The sequence below is a fragment of the Phalaenopsis equestris genome, unplaced genomic scaffold (genome assembly GCF_001263595.1).
Source record: "Phalaenopsis equestris unplaced genomic scaffold, ASM126359v1 Scaffold000761, whole genome shotgun sequence".
NCBI lineage: Eukaryota > Viridiplantae > Streptophyta > Magnoliopsida > Asparagales > Orchidaceae > Phalaenopsis > Phalaenopsis equestris.
In genome coordinates, this window is record NW_018165201.1 from 4,837,290 (window position 1) to 4,856,451 (window position 19,162).

The 19,162-nt window shown below is 38.2% G+C and overlaps 1 protein-coding gene across 4 annotated transcripts in view; it reads right to left on the reverse strand.

Annotated features, from left to right (window-relative positions):
- Nucleotides 1-898: 898 nt before the first annotated feature.
- Nucleotides 899-19,162, reverse strand: part of LOC110030848 (putative E3 ubiquitin-protein ligase RING1b) — a 41,146-nt gene continuing 22,882 nt past the window's right edge. Inside the window, exons 1-9 of one of the 4 annotated variants that reach the window (XM_020733789.1) lie at nucleotides 17,186-17,266; nucleotides 11,540-11,621; nucleotides 11,275-11,395; nucleotides 4,865-5,065; nucleotides 4,607-4,648; nucleotides 3,660-4,220; nucleotides 3,465-3,569; nucleotides 3,187-3,360; nucleotides 901-1,396 (exon numbers count right to left, since the gene is read on the reverse strand). In XM_020733789.1, coding sequence (XP_020589448.1) covers nucleotides 1,358-1,396; nucleotides 3,187-3,360; nucleotides 3,465-3,569; nucleotides 3,660-4,220; nucleotides 4,607-4,648; nucleotides 4,865-5,065; nucleotides 11,275-11,395; nucleotides 11,540-11,595 — 1,299 coding nt within the window. In that variant the 5' untranslated portion in view covers nucleotides 11,596-11,621; nucleotides 17,186-17,266 and the 3' untranslated portion in view covers nucleotides 901-1,357. Of the gene's footprint in view, nucleotides 1,397-3,186; nucleotides 3,361-3,464; nucleotides 3,570-3,659; nucleotides 4,221-4,606; nucleotides 4,649-4,864; nucleotides 5,066-11,274; nucleotides 11,396-11,539; nucleotides 11,622-17,185; nucleotides 17,267-19,162 lie in introns of those variants that run through there. The other 3 variants (XM_020733788.1, XM_020733786.1, XM_020733787.1) reach the window with 3 other exon arrangements.

The following is a 19,162-nucleotide window of genomic DNA, read 5'->3' on the forward strand; positions in this document are numbered from 1 at the left end:
ATATATATCTGTGTGTGTGTGTGTGTGTGTGTGTTTGAGTGTTTCTTTCGTCGTTTTGAAGACTTTGGAATTGTAATTGTGTTGGGAGATTTTATTCTCTATTGTAAGCTCTTTGGAATTATTCAACCTCTTCCTTTTGCAAATCTTCCTTGTGAACAGGTATTAGATCATCCTCGACCCTTGTATCTAGCCATCGGCCTTTCGAGCTTGTTGTTCTAAGCAGGGACAGCCGCCGATTTTGTCATCACCCAAGTTATCATCCCATAGTAATTTTACAACCACCTCTCCCCTGAACCAGCTTCCCAGACATCTTCTAAAAGCCCTAGAATGATATCGATCAAATGAGTCAATATATAATGATGAGCTATCTAACAACTAAGGGCCCGTGCGGGTGGCGTTTTCAAAACACCACTATACTGTTTGGTTCGCGCGTTTCACCAACTTATCTGAAACTACGTTTGGATTTTTATACTAAACCGAGGTCGCGGTTCGACCCCTGCGGTCGGCCCGCGGCCCGCGTTTCAGGATAAACAACTTATCCTGAAACGGACAAGCTGCCCCAAACGAACCCTAAAATAAATAACAACTTAAAAAAGCTGAAAGTCATAGACAAGAAAATATTGAGCCGAGCAAACCACATTTGATAGATCAAATTATTATTGGAAATTATCTTCTCTTGTATTCAGTATATTAACCATTGCTTGCTTTTCGTTTTTGCTTTGGGTCTCATGCTTCACTTCATTATCTTGGTTGCAGGAACTAGCCTTTCATGAGGAAGAGAAGAACCGCTACAAGAAAGGCAGCCAAACAATTTGAACAATATTTATAAATAAGTGTTTATAAGGGCATTTACTTACATATGGCACACAATTCTTACAGAATTTGCAGTTAGATGTTGTAGTCTTATATATATAACGAAATAGTAAAATAATATAATCATAATCATACCACCCATTTCAATGCATTCATATCCTGAAGCCCACAAAGATATGTTAGACATATAAATACATAAGATTTGAGTGGTATGGATGTAAATCTCCAAATCTCCCCAAAAGAAGGAAGCATAAGAAAATTTATCCAATTTTTCATCTAAATAACACTATTTTTCAGAGCCACAACAAAATTTAACAAAAAAAAAAAAAAGGAAAAGAAAATTTGCCCCAAACAAGCAGGTTAGGACATTCTTCCATTGATCAAGTAGAGAGAGCACCGAAGTGATTTACAAGAATTTGTTGATTTCATTTGAACTTCGATCGACTATTCTCTCAGCCCTAACTTTTGGATACACACCCAACAATATAGATCAACAGGCTCGCCAGAAATCAATGGATGCCGAGCAGGTAATAATTATCTTCATCTATGTTTCTCTTTTGCCATCAGCTTTGTACACTAATTCCTGAAAAAAATCCAAGCAAACTTCCTTTTCAAAATGAGTTCTCCTTAAAAATAATATATATGACCTGAGGAAAGAATTCGGCCAAAATCAGACTCATAATGGTCTCTCGTACTCTCTTTCACTACATAAATATATATATATATATATATATGATAAGTAACATTTTAATTAAACAACCAAAATCTAAATTGACAAGTTGCAGGGACATTAGTTAAAAAGGGGCAAAGAAACCAAAATATCTACAAGAAGTATTTGGGCTGAATGAAATAGATTTCTATAACGGTATTTTTTATCCATTTTCTTCCCAGCTAAATGTACGGTTTCTATTTTTCCTTCAGCTTCTCTATTTCTTCATGGTATCAGAGACATAGTATAAAAGATGTACATCCTCCAAACTAAAAACTAATTGATAAAGCAACGAGACCTTCAACTCAAACCAGTCAACAACAAAACTCTTCCCTCACAAGAATAACCAAAACTTCAATCCCAAATCCAAAACTGGGTCGAACACATGGCCCCAACATAGAAGCAACAGAAATACTACACTCAGATAGTTCGACTCATATTAAATTCATGCCCAATTCGCAGAACTCAGTACCCTCATTTTGTTAATCTCTTAATAAGCCAACACTGAAAATTATTTTGTTTTCAATGAAGGTAATGTTGGATTGCTGTTTGGAGCCAAAGCATTTCAAGCAGGAAGAAATGTAGATGCATAGGCGCCGGCTACGGGCGCTCGGGGTTTGGCAGAGAACACCGGCGCACTTATGAGCCCACCTTATCGTGGGCGCAGCTATGTTGACCCACATATGCATGAGGGCGGTTTCAAGCAGTATTTCAGTTTTTCATCCCGATTTTGAGTAGGTTTCGTGAGACTTAGTGAATCTTCCTCTGGTACTTTTCGACGAGCATCCCGGTGAAGGTGTCAAGTGTCGAAGATGTTGATTTCAATGATTCAACGTGATTTTCTGCGTCGGATCGAAGAGGGAGGATTGTGGAGCGAGTCCTATAAGTTTCTTTGTGTGTGGAGAGAAAACTTGTGTGAGCTCTTTGTAAAACCTTCTAAATTTCATAGTGGAATTTCTCGTAGTGTGGCTCCATGATTTTTTCCCGCTCTCGGGTTTTTCCACTTAAGATTCTCGTGTGTTTTTCTGATTGCTTTGATTGTGTTTTCTATTTATTTTTGTTCTAATTTTCTCAAATTGGTGTGATCTTGTTATTCCGCGGCGTGGTTTAGTTTCTAATTGATCCTAAGCCCTGATTAATGGAGACATTATTTGGAATTTTCAATAAGGTAATTGTGCTATTGAAGTAGGCACACAACTTAGTGGTGATGATCACAGCGTTGTGTGTGTTACTTTAAATTACTACAAAAAAATCATCAATATGGTCACATTTTAGTTGATTATTTATGAAGAGGACAATGGTGTTCACTTTAGGAATTTTACTATCATATTGACAGAATATATGATAATAATTAATAAATGTCAATGGAGATGTGTCATTCAAGAAAAATAATTAGTACATGTGATGAAATTTTAAAGAAATTAACAATAATGTCTCATTTGTTACTGTTAAATCTTTCATTTGAAGCATATGATATCCAACTTCATTGTGTTACATTTTTTAATGGAAAAAACCGTCTCATCAAGTATTTTAATTATTTGTTTTGTATTAAAAATCGATGAGAGAACAATATATTCATGGCATGGCATAACAAGTCTTCTTTTTTATAATTTTTTTTGTCATATCTGTGTCAATGTAAGTACTTCACCGGTTGAGATTCTTACCAGATCAGCTCGAGCGGAGACGAGAGAGGATAGCAATCCAACAAGTGATGCTTCATTATCCAATACCTGTAGTTCCTCGGAATCTGGTTGGACCTTCTCATCTTGTACGGTTTGATGCTTTTTGACAAATACTGTAACCCCTTCAACTTGTACTGATGTTTGAATAGCAATAAACTGTGAAAGTGCGGATATAAAATACAAAAGTTAAATTAATGAACACTATTTTTTGCGTTTTAAAATTGCAGGTGATTATCAAAAGGTTTGGAAGACTTATTCACTTCGCATATATGTTTAATAGATATGGTTGGTGGGCAGCAAATATATGGACTGTCCAATTTCAAGCTTTGTTCATTCAAAGGTAGCAGCTTCAGATGTATATCATACTGTCATAACAGCAAGAATGAAATATAGTATTACAAATCAACGGATTTTGAATCACAAGAATCAAATTTCTGGGCTTGATTGGAGCATACCTCGTTTTCATTTTCATCCAAATTACGCAAGTATTCCATCAACTTGGCTAACCGAGCAGCCTTCACAAACCTTCCATTCAAACCACTGCTGTTACCGTGTCGAGTTTGGCTTCGAGCGCCACCTTTACCCCATGAGAGTTCTCTGTTTCCAGCTCGTAATGGGGAAGTGCGAAAGGTTTCTCGGTTCATGTCGAAGTCACAATTTTCTCCATATCCAAGATCGGCATTACCGACTAATCTGGCTGGCGAAGACCTGGGAGCTGCCATCAGCCTGCATCTCTTGGGCCTTCTATCAGGAGAAGCCTCTTCTGCAGAGGATGAATCTTTGCCAGCATCATTACCATTAGCATATTCTTCTTCTTCGTCATCATCAGACACCATTGGGGAAGCATTCCGAGCAGCAGTTTTACCTCTGCCACGAAAATAACCATTTTGCCGTTGTCCGGCTCGATAACTACAGTCAGATCTTCTGAATGCTTCGGTAGAGGATTTAGGCATTGGTCTCCGCTTCCCGAGTGCTTCTGCTTGTCGCCGAAATGTCTCAGCTATGGATGCTTGTATCTGCGTACGATTAACCTTGTTAGTTTACTGAAAAATAAACACAGCATTCAGAGGCAATATAAACAAGGGAAATTTACATACCAAGCACACAATTCTTATGTATTTACATATCCCACACCTAAATTTCCATATTTACATAACATTTTGGTGCTCTAAACTCATGCTTGAAAAGTTACATTTAACTTTTAAAAAGTGATAAAGGTACTATTTTTTATGTGATATTAAAGATTTGAGTGTTATGTGTGTAAATATCAAAGTTTAGGTGTGAGAAAAGTTTAGGTGTAGTTTAGGTGTGAGATATGTAAATACATAAGAATTGTGTGCTATGTAAGTAAATGCCCTTATAGACAATTATTTTATAAATATTGCTCAAATTGTTTGGCTACCTTCTTGTAGCGGGTTTTCTCTTCCTCATGAAAAGCTAGTTCCTGCAACCAAGACAATGAAGTAAAACATGAGCTCCAAAGCAAAAAGCAATGGTTAATATACTGAATACAAGAGAAGATAATTTCCAATAATAATTTGATCTATCAAATGTGGTTTGCTCGGCTCAATATTATCTTGTCTATGATTTTAAACTTTGTTTAAGTTGTTATTTATTTTAGTTGTTAGATAGCTCATCATTAGATATTGATTCCTCTTACTGATATCATTCTGAGGCTCCTAGAAGATGTTTGGGAAGTTGATTTAGTGGGGAGGTGTTGTAGAATAGCTAGGGCATAATAACATGGGTGATCAACGACATTTTGAGAGAGCAAAAATCCAGCGGCTGTCCCTGCTGAGAACAGCAAGCTCGAATGGCGGATGGCGAAATACAGGGGGTGAGGAGGATCCACCACCTGTTCCTGAGAAAGATATAGATATACCACTTGAAAAAGGAAGACAATGAATCATTCCAAAGGGCTTAAAATAGAGATAAAGTCTCCTAACACAACTGCAATAGTAAAGCCTTCAAAACAGCAAAAGAAACACATATATATATTTCCCCGAAAAAAATAACCTATTTAGAAACTAGAGAAATAGGTAAAAGCTAAAAAAGAAAGAAGCAAAGGAAGGAAATTTGTCGAAAATAAAAGAAAGGAAATACAAATAAAAAAAAGACAATCGAGCACTCAATTATTGGGTTCGAGAAACTAATCATGATCTCGCATGTTCCATGACACCGCAAAAACAAGTGTGATGTCGGCTTCATTCTCTCTGTGTAGAAGAAGCTTCTTCTTCTTCTCTTGAAGCAACTGGGTATCATTGTCCGATGTTATTTCTCATAAAACACTTGCAGAGATTTCCAAAGTAGTTCAACACTCATATCTGGTCAACTGTTTATGGGTGTGCTACTGAACTAAACTGAAATTTATTACTCAACTTACTCCATAGGGCCTTCCAAAAAATCTCAAAAACTTCTCATCTCTAGCTGAAGTGAAGACATGTTGGACTGTTTATAGCGGTGGCTGACTCGTATACGGTATCGGTTCCTCGAGCTCATCACATTCTGGAAAAACCAATGCTAGTTATGCTCTTGCTCCTCTTAAGAACTGTAAAAAAATAATTCATGACACCACATCCTCAAACACCTCAGACTCCTTTCAGGACGAGTATAACACACTTCTCATCTTTGGTGAAAGAGTATGTGTTCTTGTATCCATCATGATGTGTGTCGTGAGTTTACTAGGAAAGACGGCCTAATAGGATGTAGCAGGCATCCATAGGTACTACTTCACACTACACTTGATCCTGGAACTTATCTTAATAGAAAAATCTACGAGGCATCTCCTCTAAAGGTTGCTCTTAAGCTCCTTCTTCGACTAAGCCAAAAAATATACTTGTTTTAGTAGTGAGACTAACTTAGCTATCATCTGTGATGTCATATTTTCAAAACTACTTACATCTATAGTGAGAAGACACACATTTCCCTGCACTTCCCTGCACGGTACAACAGGTAGGTAAAATGTTATGGTGGAGCCATTATTGCTCTCTGATGGACTCGATCTGAAGGACCGTATGATCACTAACATCTCTCCCATATTGGCTGTAAGTTGATACTCCTTTGCGTCCTTAGATTCCCCATCGTCTCCTGTGCCACTGTTTATATTTTCAATTACTCCTTGCTCAGTGAAAAAAACAACCCTCCTGTTTGGGAAATCAAACATGATGTGCTCAAAATCATGGCATTTGAGACACTTTCTAGTTGGGAAGAATTAAGGAGTACTGGTGGTCTCCACATTTCTCCACTTTTTATGGGTTTCTTCTTTGGCAGAATCGATTTGGGTGCTCCACTAGGTGTACCCTTAATGTTTGACCTAATGGTTGAACTCTATTTGAATGTTGGAGTGAACAAGATATCGTTATATTGTCTCTTCACCTTCAAGGTTGGGGTATGGACATCTTGTAATGTCTAATAGGGCTGTACTTGTACCACTTTGTCAATAAATGACCCCAATCACCCCAAACATCAAACTATGGTGTTCTCTTCAAGCTCTACTAGCTCGTACTATAATATAAACTACTCAAACTCAGCTATTTACTCATCTACCGAAAGATCTTTTTGTTATAACAGATGAATCCTTAAGAAAATCTCCTATATGTAATGTACTGACAAATAATTGTGTTGTATATCCCTTTTCATCTTAGACCAAGTAGTGATTTTACTCTTCACCTCACACTGGCATAAGCAATTCAAATTTTTCGACCATCAAGAAATATAATTTTTTAACATAATAGTGGCTAGCTTGACCATTTTGCCAAGTGAAACATCCTTATTCTCAAAGACACATTCTACTATCTATAACCACTCCCTAAACTCGTCTAGATCAAAGCAGCTATCAAAATCCAACAAGTCAATCTTCACTCCAAAATCACGTCTTCTCTTCTGATATTTCAGGTCAATTCTTTGAGGTATTGGTTCTTCATCACTAGAAAGTATCTAGTGGAAGGGCTTAACTTCCTTCCCTCAATCTGCTTAGTCACCATTGTGACTATGGGTGACCTCATCAAATTATCTCCTCTCAATAACAACAAGCCTTTGTACAATTGGAGGATTTCACATTGCATATCCTCCATTATAGGATCTTAGACACCTCACTAAGAGTTACTCCTTGAAGGCACGACTTCCTTTTTTCTCGATCAAATTTTCGGTTGATGTAGAATTGCAAATTAAAGTTTGGTCATGCTATGGTTTTGGTGCTAGGTACGAGACAAATTTTTTGTGAAATAGAAATTTTGGATTGTGAAAATTTTAAGTTTAGACCGAGAAATCGTTTGGGTATTAGTTAGGTTTTTTTTTAGAATTTTAGATTTATGGCAAGAAAGACATCCATAAAAAGATTTAGGGATTGTTAAGATCTAATACAAGATGCTATCGTTCTACAACTCCTAGAAGGTGTTTGGGAAGCGAATTTGGCACGGAGTGGTTGTGAAATAGCAAGGGAATGATAATATGAGCAGTCGAGGGTGTTTGGAGCGAGATAAATGGCGTTGGATGGTAGTTCTAGCTGAAAATAGTGGATTGAATGGAAAATGGTGAGATACGTGCAGCGAGGAGGATAGATACACCACTATTCTTGAGCATGATACATATTCACCACTTGCAAAAGTAAGAGGATGTAGCACTCCGGATAGCATAAAATAAAGACTAAAATCTCCAAACATATTAAAAATAGCAAAAATCTCCAAAATAGCAAAAGAAAGAAATATAAATAATTTTCCTTTAAAAATAACCTAATGAGAAACTAGAAAAATGGTTAATAATCAAAAAAGGAAGAAGCAAAAGAAAGAAACTTTTGAAAATAAAAGAAATGAAATAAAAATAAATAATAAAAGGCAACCAAGAGACGGACTCCCGTGAACTAATCGTGGTTCCACCTATTCTATGACACCACAAAAATGGTGTGACATCAGCTTCATTCCTCCACAATAGGAGAAGCTTATTCGTCTCTGAAACCACTTGAGTCTCACTATCTGATATTATTTCCCATAAGACACCTGCAGAAAATTCCAAAGTAGCAGTTCACCGCTCCTATTTGGCGGCCATCTGTTCGTGGGCGACAGCGTTGAATTGAATCGATATTTAATAACCAGTTGGCTCCATAGGGCTTTCCAAATATAGCAAAAAAAAAATGTATCATCTCTATCTGAAATGACGACATGCTTGACAACTCGTAGTGGTGGCTACCACGTATCTGGTATCGATTCCTCAAACTCATCACATTCTAAGACAATTAATGCTAGTCATGTCGTTGCTTCTCTCAAGAACTATAAAAAGATAGCTCTTAGCGCCACATTCTTAAAAACATCGAACTCCTCCATAGGAAAGAGTACAATGTGCTTCCCATCTTTGGAGAAAGAATGTGTTCTCGTGGCCATCATGATGTGTGTAGGTGATCATACTGTTTCAGGTGGCTTAATAAGATGTGATAGGCATTCATGGGTACTAAGTCACACCACACTTCTTCCTAGAACTCATATGTAATAAAAAAATCCATGATGCATCTCCTACCAGCACCGATCTTACCTCCTTCAACCAAGTCAATGGATAGGGTTGAGCATGCTTCCGAGTAGTGAGACTCAATTTATAATTCGTCTGTGTAGATAACGCATTTTCACAATTGCATCCATCTATGAGATTGCACATCTTTCCTTGCATAGTAGAACAGGTATGAAAAAATATTATGCGGAGCCAATGTTGTCTCTCATAGGTTTAGTCTAATGGGCCCATAGGATTACTAAATCTCTCCCTCATTTGTTGGAAGTTGATATATCTTCGCGTCCTCGCCTTCTCATGTCTCGCTTGTATCATTGTCCACATTCTTCATTGCTCACTAATAAGTGAAAGAGACCACTTCCAGTTTGGGAAATCGAACGAGATGTGCCCAAAACCATGGCACTTGAGCACTTCCTGGCTATGACGAATTTACGTGTCCTTGCAGTCTCCACCTTTTTCCACTCTGCACAGGTTGCTCCTCTAGTAAGGTCGACTTGGGTGCTCCACTAGGCGTACTCTTGTTCCCTAATCAAATGGCTAAATTATATTTGAAGGGTGGTATGGGCCTTAATATTGTTATATTATCTTTCCACATTCACGGTTAAGGTCTGGACAACTTGTAATGTCCAATATGTTTGTAATTATATCATGTTGCCAATTGATGACCTCAATCCCCTAGATATAGAGCTATGAAGTTCTCCTCCTGCTCTTTTAGCTCACACTTCAGCATAAACTACTCAAACTCAATTGTGTACTCTATTGAGAGATCATTTTGTTGATGAATCCTCAAGAACAAGACTTGACTATAATATACTGATGGGTACTTGTGATGCATCACCCTTTTCTGACTATGTGGTGATATCACTCTTCCTCCTCATGCTAGCGTAAGCGCTTCATGTTTTCCCATAACAAAGAATGAATATTCCTTAACTTAATAGAGGCTATATTAACCATTCTATTATGTGAAACAATTTTATACTCAAAAACCCATTCCATTATTTGGAGTCTATCAGTGAACTCATCTAAATCCATGCGATTATCAAAATCTGGAAATTCAATCTTCAATTCAAAATTTTGGATTCTCCTCTAATATTCCATAGCAAAAATTTGAGGTATCAATTTTTTATCACTGAAAAACTGACATATGAAAGAAGTTCACTTCCTACTCTCAATCTGAGGAGTCACCGTTGTGATTATAGGTGACATCACCGGTTTGTCTCCTCTCAAATGCGACAAGCCCTGTTGCAATTGGAAGATTTGTCGTAGCATATCCTCCATAGCAAGTTCTTGGACACCTCACTGAGAGTTTCTCCTTGGAGGCTAAGCGTCCTCTCACAACTAGATTTTTGTCATATGTATGATTGCAAATCAAAGGTTGGTCAGGCTTAAGTTTTGGATCTATATGTCAAGGTGAACTTTTTGTGCAGGTAAAAAACTTGGATTTTAAAAGTTTAGGGTTAAAGTTAAGAATTTTGGTGGGAATAATTTGGGTATGGGTCAATGTTAATTTCTTTTTCTTTTAATTTTAGATTTGGTGCAAGAAAAACAAATCCCTAGAAAATTTAGGGTTTGTCAACTCTGATACCAGATGATACTGTTTTAGGTCTCCTAGAAGATTTTTGGGAAGCGAATTTAGAGGGGAGGTGATTGTGGAATTGCAAGGGGATAATTTGGCAGTTGTTTAAAAAAGAGAGTCAAATAGTGAATGATGAGATAGGGGTAGCGAGGAGGATCCATCAAATGTTCCTATGTAAGATACAAATACAGTAAGATACAAATACACCACTTGCATGCCACAAATACATCACTTGCAAAAAAAGGAAACACTCCATAGAGCATAAAACTGAGAATAAAATCTCCCAACATAATAACAATAGCAAAAGTCTCCAAAAGCCGCAAAAGAAATACATATAAATAATTCCCCCTAGAAAATAACCTCATTAGAAACTAAAGAAATACACTATAACCAAAATAAGAAGCAAAGGAATGAAATTTGTTAAAAATAAAGGAATGGAAATAGAAATACATTAAAAAATGCAATTGGGCGTTGAAATCTCATGATTGAGGAACTGATCACAATCCCGCATGTTCCATGACACTGCAGAAACAGGCGTGATGTCCCGTCGATGACCAACATCTTTATGTCAACAAAATAGTACATAAATGTCATTATATTTTAAAGATATCAGCAAATCAAACAACTCATAAATATTAACATGTTTATATAAGACTATACAAAATAGAAGAGAAGATATTTACTAGCATTGAGTTGAATAGTTCATTGTTATCAAGAAAATTTTAAAAATAAAATTCTATTGATCAAATATAGTTTGTTTGGTTCAATCTTGTCTTAATAATACATATAGCCATTTAGAAAGATTAACTATTATGTTAATCTTTTTTTCAGTTATTTATTTTAGTTGTTAGATAATCTAACAATAAACATCAATATATTTGACTAAACATCTAAATGTCATCAAAAGAGGAAATGAATTTCATTGACAATATTGAAATTTAAAAATGTCAGCCATCAAAACGACCCTCAAATATTTGTGTCTAAGCCATTGCCATGGTTACCTCTTCCTCATACTTGTCAATATCTGGGTATAAAGCTGCAATCAAAGCATCGAAGTTCGGATCATCTCTCAAAGAACGCCTACTTGCACAGTGAGTGCGACAAGCTGGACACTCATTATTTCTGAAGAAGTTTAAGAGTCGAGCATAAAAATTAAATGTGCTGCCAAAAAAAACTATAAATATAACAACTTTGATAAATAAATATTAAAGAAGTGTAAAGTTTTACATTAAATAAATCATGAATATATATTATATTGTAGCATACCCAAGTCGCATAGATTTGTCAATACATTCTCTGCAAAAGCGATGCAGGCACTCCATTACTGTTCTTGTCTTCCGGATAATTCCTAGTATATAACAAAAATTAACAGGGAGGCTTTTCTCCAGAACAAGGTAGCAAAATATATTCAACAAGAAAAACTAAGGCCAAAAGCAAGCATTTTTATAAAGCTCCGATGCTGGAGGAAAAAATTTATAATAATGCAAGCTAAAGCTTTGATAATTTAAGCAGCCTTCTGCCAGTTTTGTTCTACCAATTGTGAATGTCTCGTAGTCAAAATAATTATAACTGCTAATGTGATATTAAAGATTTGTAGGCCATTTTAATCATTTTCAAAACCTTCATAAGCTTGTCTACATTGTCAACCCCAAACATGTTCTAATAACTTCGGATGAACCTTATTTCATTTCTCCTTTGAAGAACCAAAATGACTTCTCTTCAATTCTTTGCAAGACATCAAGCGGTATGCTCTTCTTCTAGTTTATGTTGATAAAACTGCTATTATTGAGACATATTTGCCATTAATTATCTATTTGCAACATTTTCAATCCATATTAAGAGGCCTTCAATCCATATTAAGAAGATTAAAGGTGCAGAATGATGGCCTATAAAAGAGAAGCATAAAACTAAATTAAGTGTTGCTGATATGAGAATGCTCAAGTGGGCGAGTAGTTTAACACTTTTACACAAAATACGAAACGAATATATCCACGAAAGGGTTGGTGTAGCTCTAATGACAGACACTATTTGAGAGAGTCGTCTTAGATGGTTTGGTCACATTAAACGTCGACCGTCTGATGATCCAGTTAGGAGAGTAGATGTATTAGATTCAATTCATTTTAAGGAAGGTAGAGGTAGGCCAAAAATGACTTGGGGATGTTGTATAAAAAATGATTTTAATTTATTATATTTAAACAAAAATAAGACACTTAATAGGACAATGGAGAAAAAGAATTCATGTAGTCAGCCTCACTTAGTGGGAAAAAGGCATGTTGTTGTTGTTGTTGTTGTGCTTCTTAGGCTTGGAAGTTCACAATAACTTCTCTAACGTTTCCTAAACAAACATAACTGTGCAAAGGATCTAATTATTTTGGCAGACATTGAATATATTTCTCCTATAAATAATCAATGACAAGAAAACATTAGGTATCTCGGTAAGAAAGGTCATATAGCTTTGATCCTATTGTATTTCAACAGCTAGAAGCAGCATGAAATATTTGACAATTATTCAACCAAATAATTCATTTGTAATTTAGCTTGTCAATCAATTTTGACATCAATGATATCCTTTAATACCTTTATCGGACACCAAGCCATGATTTGTTCTTTCCAACTTGTTCTTCTCTTCATCTCGTGGAATATAGATTGAGTTCATTGTCTTGATATTTGATGGTCTATCATAGAACAGCATGTGACGTGGGGGCTCGGGTTTGAACCGATTCAACCCAGTTCAACAAGGGGAAGGGGCTGAACCAGCCCTCTCCTCCCTCTTTTCATTGGGCGGGAATTATTTCCCCTTTCTATTTTTGTGTCCCGCCTATCCCTCTTCTATTTATAAGTGTTTTTATGTCTCAGTTTTGTTGATTCTGATTTCAGGTTTCAGTTAAGAACAGCCGTCGGCATCATTTTTTCCCTTTCCAGGGCTGTATCCGACGACGAGCGGTGCTCCGGCTGCATCTCGCTCCCAGGTGGTAGGTATCCTCGATGTTCCTCCTACTCCACACCCTCCCTTTCGCCGCTGCCGCCGCCACCGTATTAGCGGTAACCTCCCATAGACCCCCAAATCCTTTACGTCATAAACCATCTGCCTCACAAGCCACCCCCTTTGCTGCTGTTCCATCCAGCCAATCCACCCTGCTACATTCCCATCAGATCCAGGCGCATCACTACCCTGCCAGCCTCCCTAACGTAAATCCCTCCGACCAGCCTTCCCTGTTACTACCGTAAGCATCCCCCACCTGCAGACTTCCCTATCGTAATCCCTCCTTCCTACACCGCCCCTTCCCGTAACTCTCCACTACCCAGCCAGTAACCCCCCTCTCCACTACCCAGCCATCCCCATAACCCCTCTCCCCCTACACAGCCAGCCCCAAACGCCTCTTCTCCTTCTTGCTACAACCCAAAACCCTCCTCCCATCCTCTGGCCTCTACAGCAACTCCCATTCCAACTCAAATCTGCGCCATAGACCCATATACAGCCCTCCTATTCCCACCACCGCCCTCGAATTACCTTCCTGCTATTGCCCAACCCCTACATGAACTCTTCCCCTGCAGGCCAGCCGCCAGCCATTCTCTCGTCATCGCCCCATAGTGATTTGCTATATTTGTTGTTGTTTATTTCCTGTTCTTGAAGAGTCATCGTTCTAACTTTTGAGTTTCAGCACTAAGATTGTTATTTTCAATGTGGTTTGGGTTACCTCCGGTATCATTTGATATCAGATCTAGTCTGACATAGTCCTATCATAGGGTTTCCTAGCATCTGCTCCCATCCAAACCGTCTCCACCAATTTTTTTTTTCCTCTTCCCAAACTTTTAGCTACATTTTGACCTAACCCTAATTCTCCTTTGCTGATTTTCTAAATCAGCAATCCTAAATCAAATTCTCGACACCATTGATTAGTCTCCTACAACCTCTTTCACGTCTCAAACCAAAGCCCTACCCATTTCATCAAGGAGATACATGTCTGCGCCTACCCAGGAAGAGATGCAATGGGAGATTCGTCGACTTCAGCGGAGAGTGGCGGATATTAAGAATGAAATCCAATGGGAGGCTACCCTCGACCGTGATCAGGAGAGTCAGCAAAGAGAACGAGAGAAACTAATGATAAAGCGGGAGACCCAGTACCAGTTCCTACCAGCTTACTACCGACAAAGGGTGCAGACTCTATCGTCAGAAGTAGAGAGACGCCCCCACATCTTACATGCGCGGTTCAACCCCAGAATCCTATAGCCCCAATACACTCAGGAGAACCCAAGGCAACCCCGTTAGAAGACAAGCTGCTTCAAAGAGGAAAATATGTGAAACTCATTCGCATCCCTAAATTTGTCACTGCCAAGAAGTGTTGCAAGTGCCATGAATTTGAGCATATTGAGTTAGAATACACAACCCAAAGAAGATGGTGATCTGTTTCACTAGGTAGGGCGTCATAGAAAATTTGGGCAAAGACACCACTGACACTGAAGACAGTGGGGATATAAACGAGGAGTGACAGCTTCTAGCTGAAGAGATAAACGGTGATCTAGACGAAGATACGAACTTCAGAGAGGATTTTCAATTGGCAGCCAACGAGGAAGAGACAACATGAATTTCAATTAACCCAAAGAAAGAGGTTGCAGTTGAGGTAACAATCTTTGCTCTAGAAGGTAGTGACCTGAGGTAATGGGCGGCCCAGCAGAGCAAGAGATTATGGTGCCTCGAGCTAGCATCTTGCGGATAGTGAGGAAAATCAGCGAGAATGATTTTGGATGTCTACAAGGGTATGAGTTTGAGGAGCTAGCATCAGATACAGAGCCACTACAAATAAGCGAAATACAGATTTTTCATATGCACAGACCCCCTTCTGAGTTGCCCCAATAAAGGGAGGTCCAGCATGTCAGAAATGAGGTCATTGTGTGTCAAGACAAGAATATTACGTCAAGTTATTTGGAGGTTACTTTCAGTTCAACATAAGACACCTCATCAAATGTCGTGATAAGAGAAATGAACCCCAGCTTTGTAGTGGGCCCAAGAAGCTTGATGGGGATGAAAATTCTACAATAGGATCAAGGTCCTATCAGTGAAGAAGAGGTCTCTCCTAAGAGGGGACTAGTGAGAGTGGCGCAGCCTGCCACGGATTTCAACCCAGCGTAGATTTCTCCTAGGATACTAGTTTATTAGTTGCACCCAGTCAGGTACAAGGAGTGGAAGAAGCGGGTTACAACTGGGATGGCTTGAAACCTGATTCTTGAAAATACTCGTATATCTACAGTTCAAGCTTAGGTCATGCCAAAGGTGGACGGATATCTCTTCCATCAAAATTTGCTTTAGAATAACAAAATCTACTTGTTCAAATGTCAGAGGACTTGACGGCGTGCCACAAGGAGCCAGAAGCTTCGACGAATGAAGTTGAAGCTCCCCCAACCCCGGAAGACTAACGTGGGGGCTCGGTGTTGAACCGGTTCAACTCTTTTTAGCAAGGGGTAAGGGCTGAACTGGCCCTCTCCTCCCTCATTTCAAAGGGCGGAAATTTTTCCACCCTCTGTTTTCATTTCCCATCTATCTCTCTTCTATTTATATGTGTTTTTACATCTTAGAGTTCAGTTTTATTGATTTTGACTTCAATTTTCTGTCAAGGACAGCAGTTAGTGTCCTTTTTTTCCCATTTCAGGGTTGTATCCGATGACGAATGGTGCTCCGGCTATATCTCGCTCCAAGGTGGTGATTATCCTCGACTTTACGCCTCCTACGCACCCTCCCTTCTGCCGCCTCAGCAGATGATATATCTGTAGCCCCTAAATTCTTTCCCGCCATAAACCATCAACCTCAAGCCACCCCTTCGATACTGTTCCATCCAGCTAATCCACCGTGCTACTTTCCCATCAGATCCAGCCGCATCACTTCTTGGCCAGCCTCCCTACCGTAATTCCCTCCTATCAGCCTTCCTTGTTACTACCGTAAGCATCCCCCACCTGCAAACTTCCCTATCGTAATCCCTCCTTCCTACACCACCCCTTCCCGTAACCCTCCACTACACAGGCAGCAATCCTCCTCTCCACCACCCAACCATCCCCGTAACTCCTCTCCCCCTACACAGCATCCCGTAACCCTCCCCTACACATCCCGTAATTCCCTCTCCACTACCCAGTCATCCCCGTAACCCCTCTCCCCCTACACAGCCAACCCCAAACGCCTCTCCTCCTTTCTGCTACAACCGAAAACCCTGCTCCCACACTCTCGCCCTTACAGCAATCCCCATGCCAATTCAAACCTGCTGCCATAGACCCATATCCAGCCCTCCTATTCCTGCCACCACGGTCGATTTACCTTCCCGCTATTGCCCAACCCCCACATGAACTCTTCCCCTGCTCACCAGCCGCCACCCATCACTTCGTCATCGCCCCAGTGCGTCATTTTTTATATTTGTTGTCGGTTTTTTCCTGTTCTTGAAGAGTCGTCATTGTAACCTTTAAATTTCAGCACTAAGATTCCTATTTTCATTGTGGTTTGGGTTACCTCAGGTATTAGTATGTGTATTATGTTGAATCTTTAATTTCATGTAAGAGTAAGAAGCAGCCTCGTATGCCTAAATCAGCCACTGAGTTTGAATAGTGTTTAGTATGTCACATGTTCCAATATTTTTAAGCTTCCTGAACTACTATTTCAACTTTATTTTCTTGAAAATAATCTCTCTATATGAAGGAAATGCTAGTGTCCTTTGAATTATAGACAATCTTGTTTATAATGAGACGAACAAAACAAATCAAGTAGACGGTCATTGAACTCAAAAAGCTTTCAACAATTGTATTAGTGCCATTCAAATTATAGACAATCTTGTTTATAATGAGAAGCAGAAAACATATCAAATCAGGCTGTCATTCAATTCAAAAAGATTTAATACTTGTATTATTTTTCTTCCTTATATTTCTACAAACCTTCAGATTATCATCCTTTTGAGAAAATGGTTACTTTATGACGAACAACATCTGAGAGGAGATATCAACCAAATATCAACTGCAATAATATTAAATCTATAGAATATGATTAATTAGTTAGTATAGTTGTAAATATTCGAAAGTTAGAAAAAGCACTGTAGATTCTATATTAAGCTAGAAATAAACTTAAATAACTCAAAACGTGTCTCGTATTATGCCTATAATTTTACATAAAATGATCAGAACGCTCAAAGTAGAAGTAAGGTGTCTAATTGAAAAGCTTCATCAATATATATTTTAACACAGCCTATCCCTCTCACTCGATGTGTGCTAGAAAATAAGAAAGATTGATTGATACTGGATTTAATTAAGAACAACAGAAAATCAAATAATATTGCTGAATTCAAATAGAGAGTTACAATCACAAAACAGCAATAGAAAATAGCAACAACACAATACACTAACTCCCGTTAGATTTAGATCAAAAGGTGTTAGGTGGCCGGAAGGATTGTATTGACGTGGAGGGAGGGGAGGCAGCAGGGTGGAGGCGGGCTGCTGTGGGAAGTTGGACGTGCTACTGAAGAAGGCGGGTGGTAGGGTGGCTGCAGCTGCTCGGCATAAGGTTGCTAGGGTGTCTGCGGCCAGACAGCAGAAGGCTGGGAGGATGGTTGCATCAAGATGGTAGAAGGGTGGTAGAGTGGTTGTGGCTGGAAGGCAGCGGGCTGAGAAGATTGTTGTGTCAGGATGGTTGGAGAGTGCTAGGGTGGCTGCGGTTTGATGGCAGAAGGCTGGAAGGAGGTGGAAGAAGGCTCTGGGAGGGCTGAGCAGGGTGGGTGGCAAGCAACCAAAGTGGATAGCGGTTGTCTGCTGGGAGGTAGGAGAACTGCAAGGAGAGAGAACAGCCAAAGAGGGCTGTTCCGAGTGGCGGCAACAGAGAAGCCAGCGGTATATATAGCTCTCAAATAAAATATATTTCTATAAATATATATATAAAAAGATAGAGTGGAAATATCTGTCTTTTTAAATATATATTTCTCATGAATTTAAGAAATATATTTTCTCAAACCCATGAGAAATATATATTTATATATATTTATAGAAATATTTGTAGAAATATATATTTTGTGAGAAAGAGAATATACCACTGTTGATACAGAGGGAGAAAGAGAATACTCCAGAACTAGCACACAAAGAGAATATAAATTGGGCATTTACATATATACCACACAATTTTCATATATTTACACATCAAGAATTACAGGAGGGTTGGGCTACCCTTCTGTCATTACTACTTTGTGTGTTGGTTCTGGAGTGAAGTATACAAATTATAGCATAAAGATAGAATTAATTGCCCATATTTATAAAGCAATTTATCAGAACTTGGGTGAGTCTTTTCTCCCATTTGAGAAATATATAGATAGATGCTGAGCTCTCAAATATATTAGAACAATTCTCTTTCTCGAAGAGATTGGTTATATATTTCTATAAATATATAGAAATATCACCTTTTGTTTGACTCTTAAGTACTTATTCTTATATTTTATTTGAGAGTCAGCATCTATCTATAAATTACTATTAAAAAGAGTAGTGTATCAGTTGTTCTTAAAGCTGCGATATGTTCTCATGCTATAATTCTTATATTTGAAATATATAGCCAAAAACCACTCAACTCAAAGTGAGAAAGAGAATATATATTTTTTCAAAAGAGAAATATAAATTTTTTTATTTATATATATATATATAAATTATAGCATAAAGATAGAATTAATTGCCCTTATTTATAAAGTGATCTATCAGAACTTGGGTGAGTCTTTTCTCCCATTTGAAAAATATATAGATAGATGTTGAGCTCTCAAATATATCAGAACAATTCTCTTTCTCGAAGAGAATGGCTATATATTTCTATAAATATATAGAAATATCACTTGTAGTTTGACTCTGAAGTACTTATTCTTATATTTTATTTGAGAGCTCGGC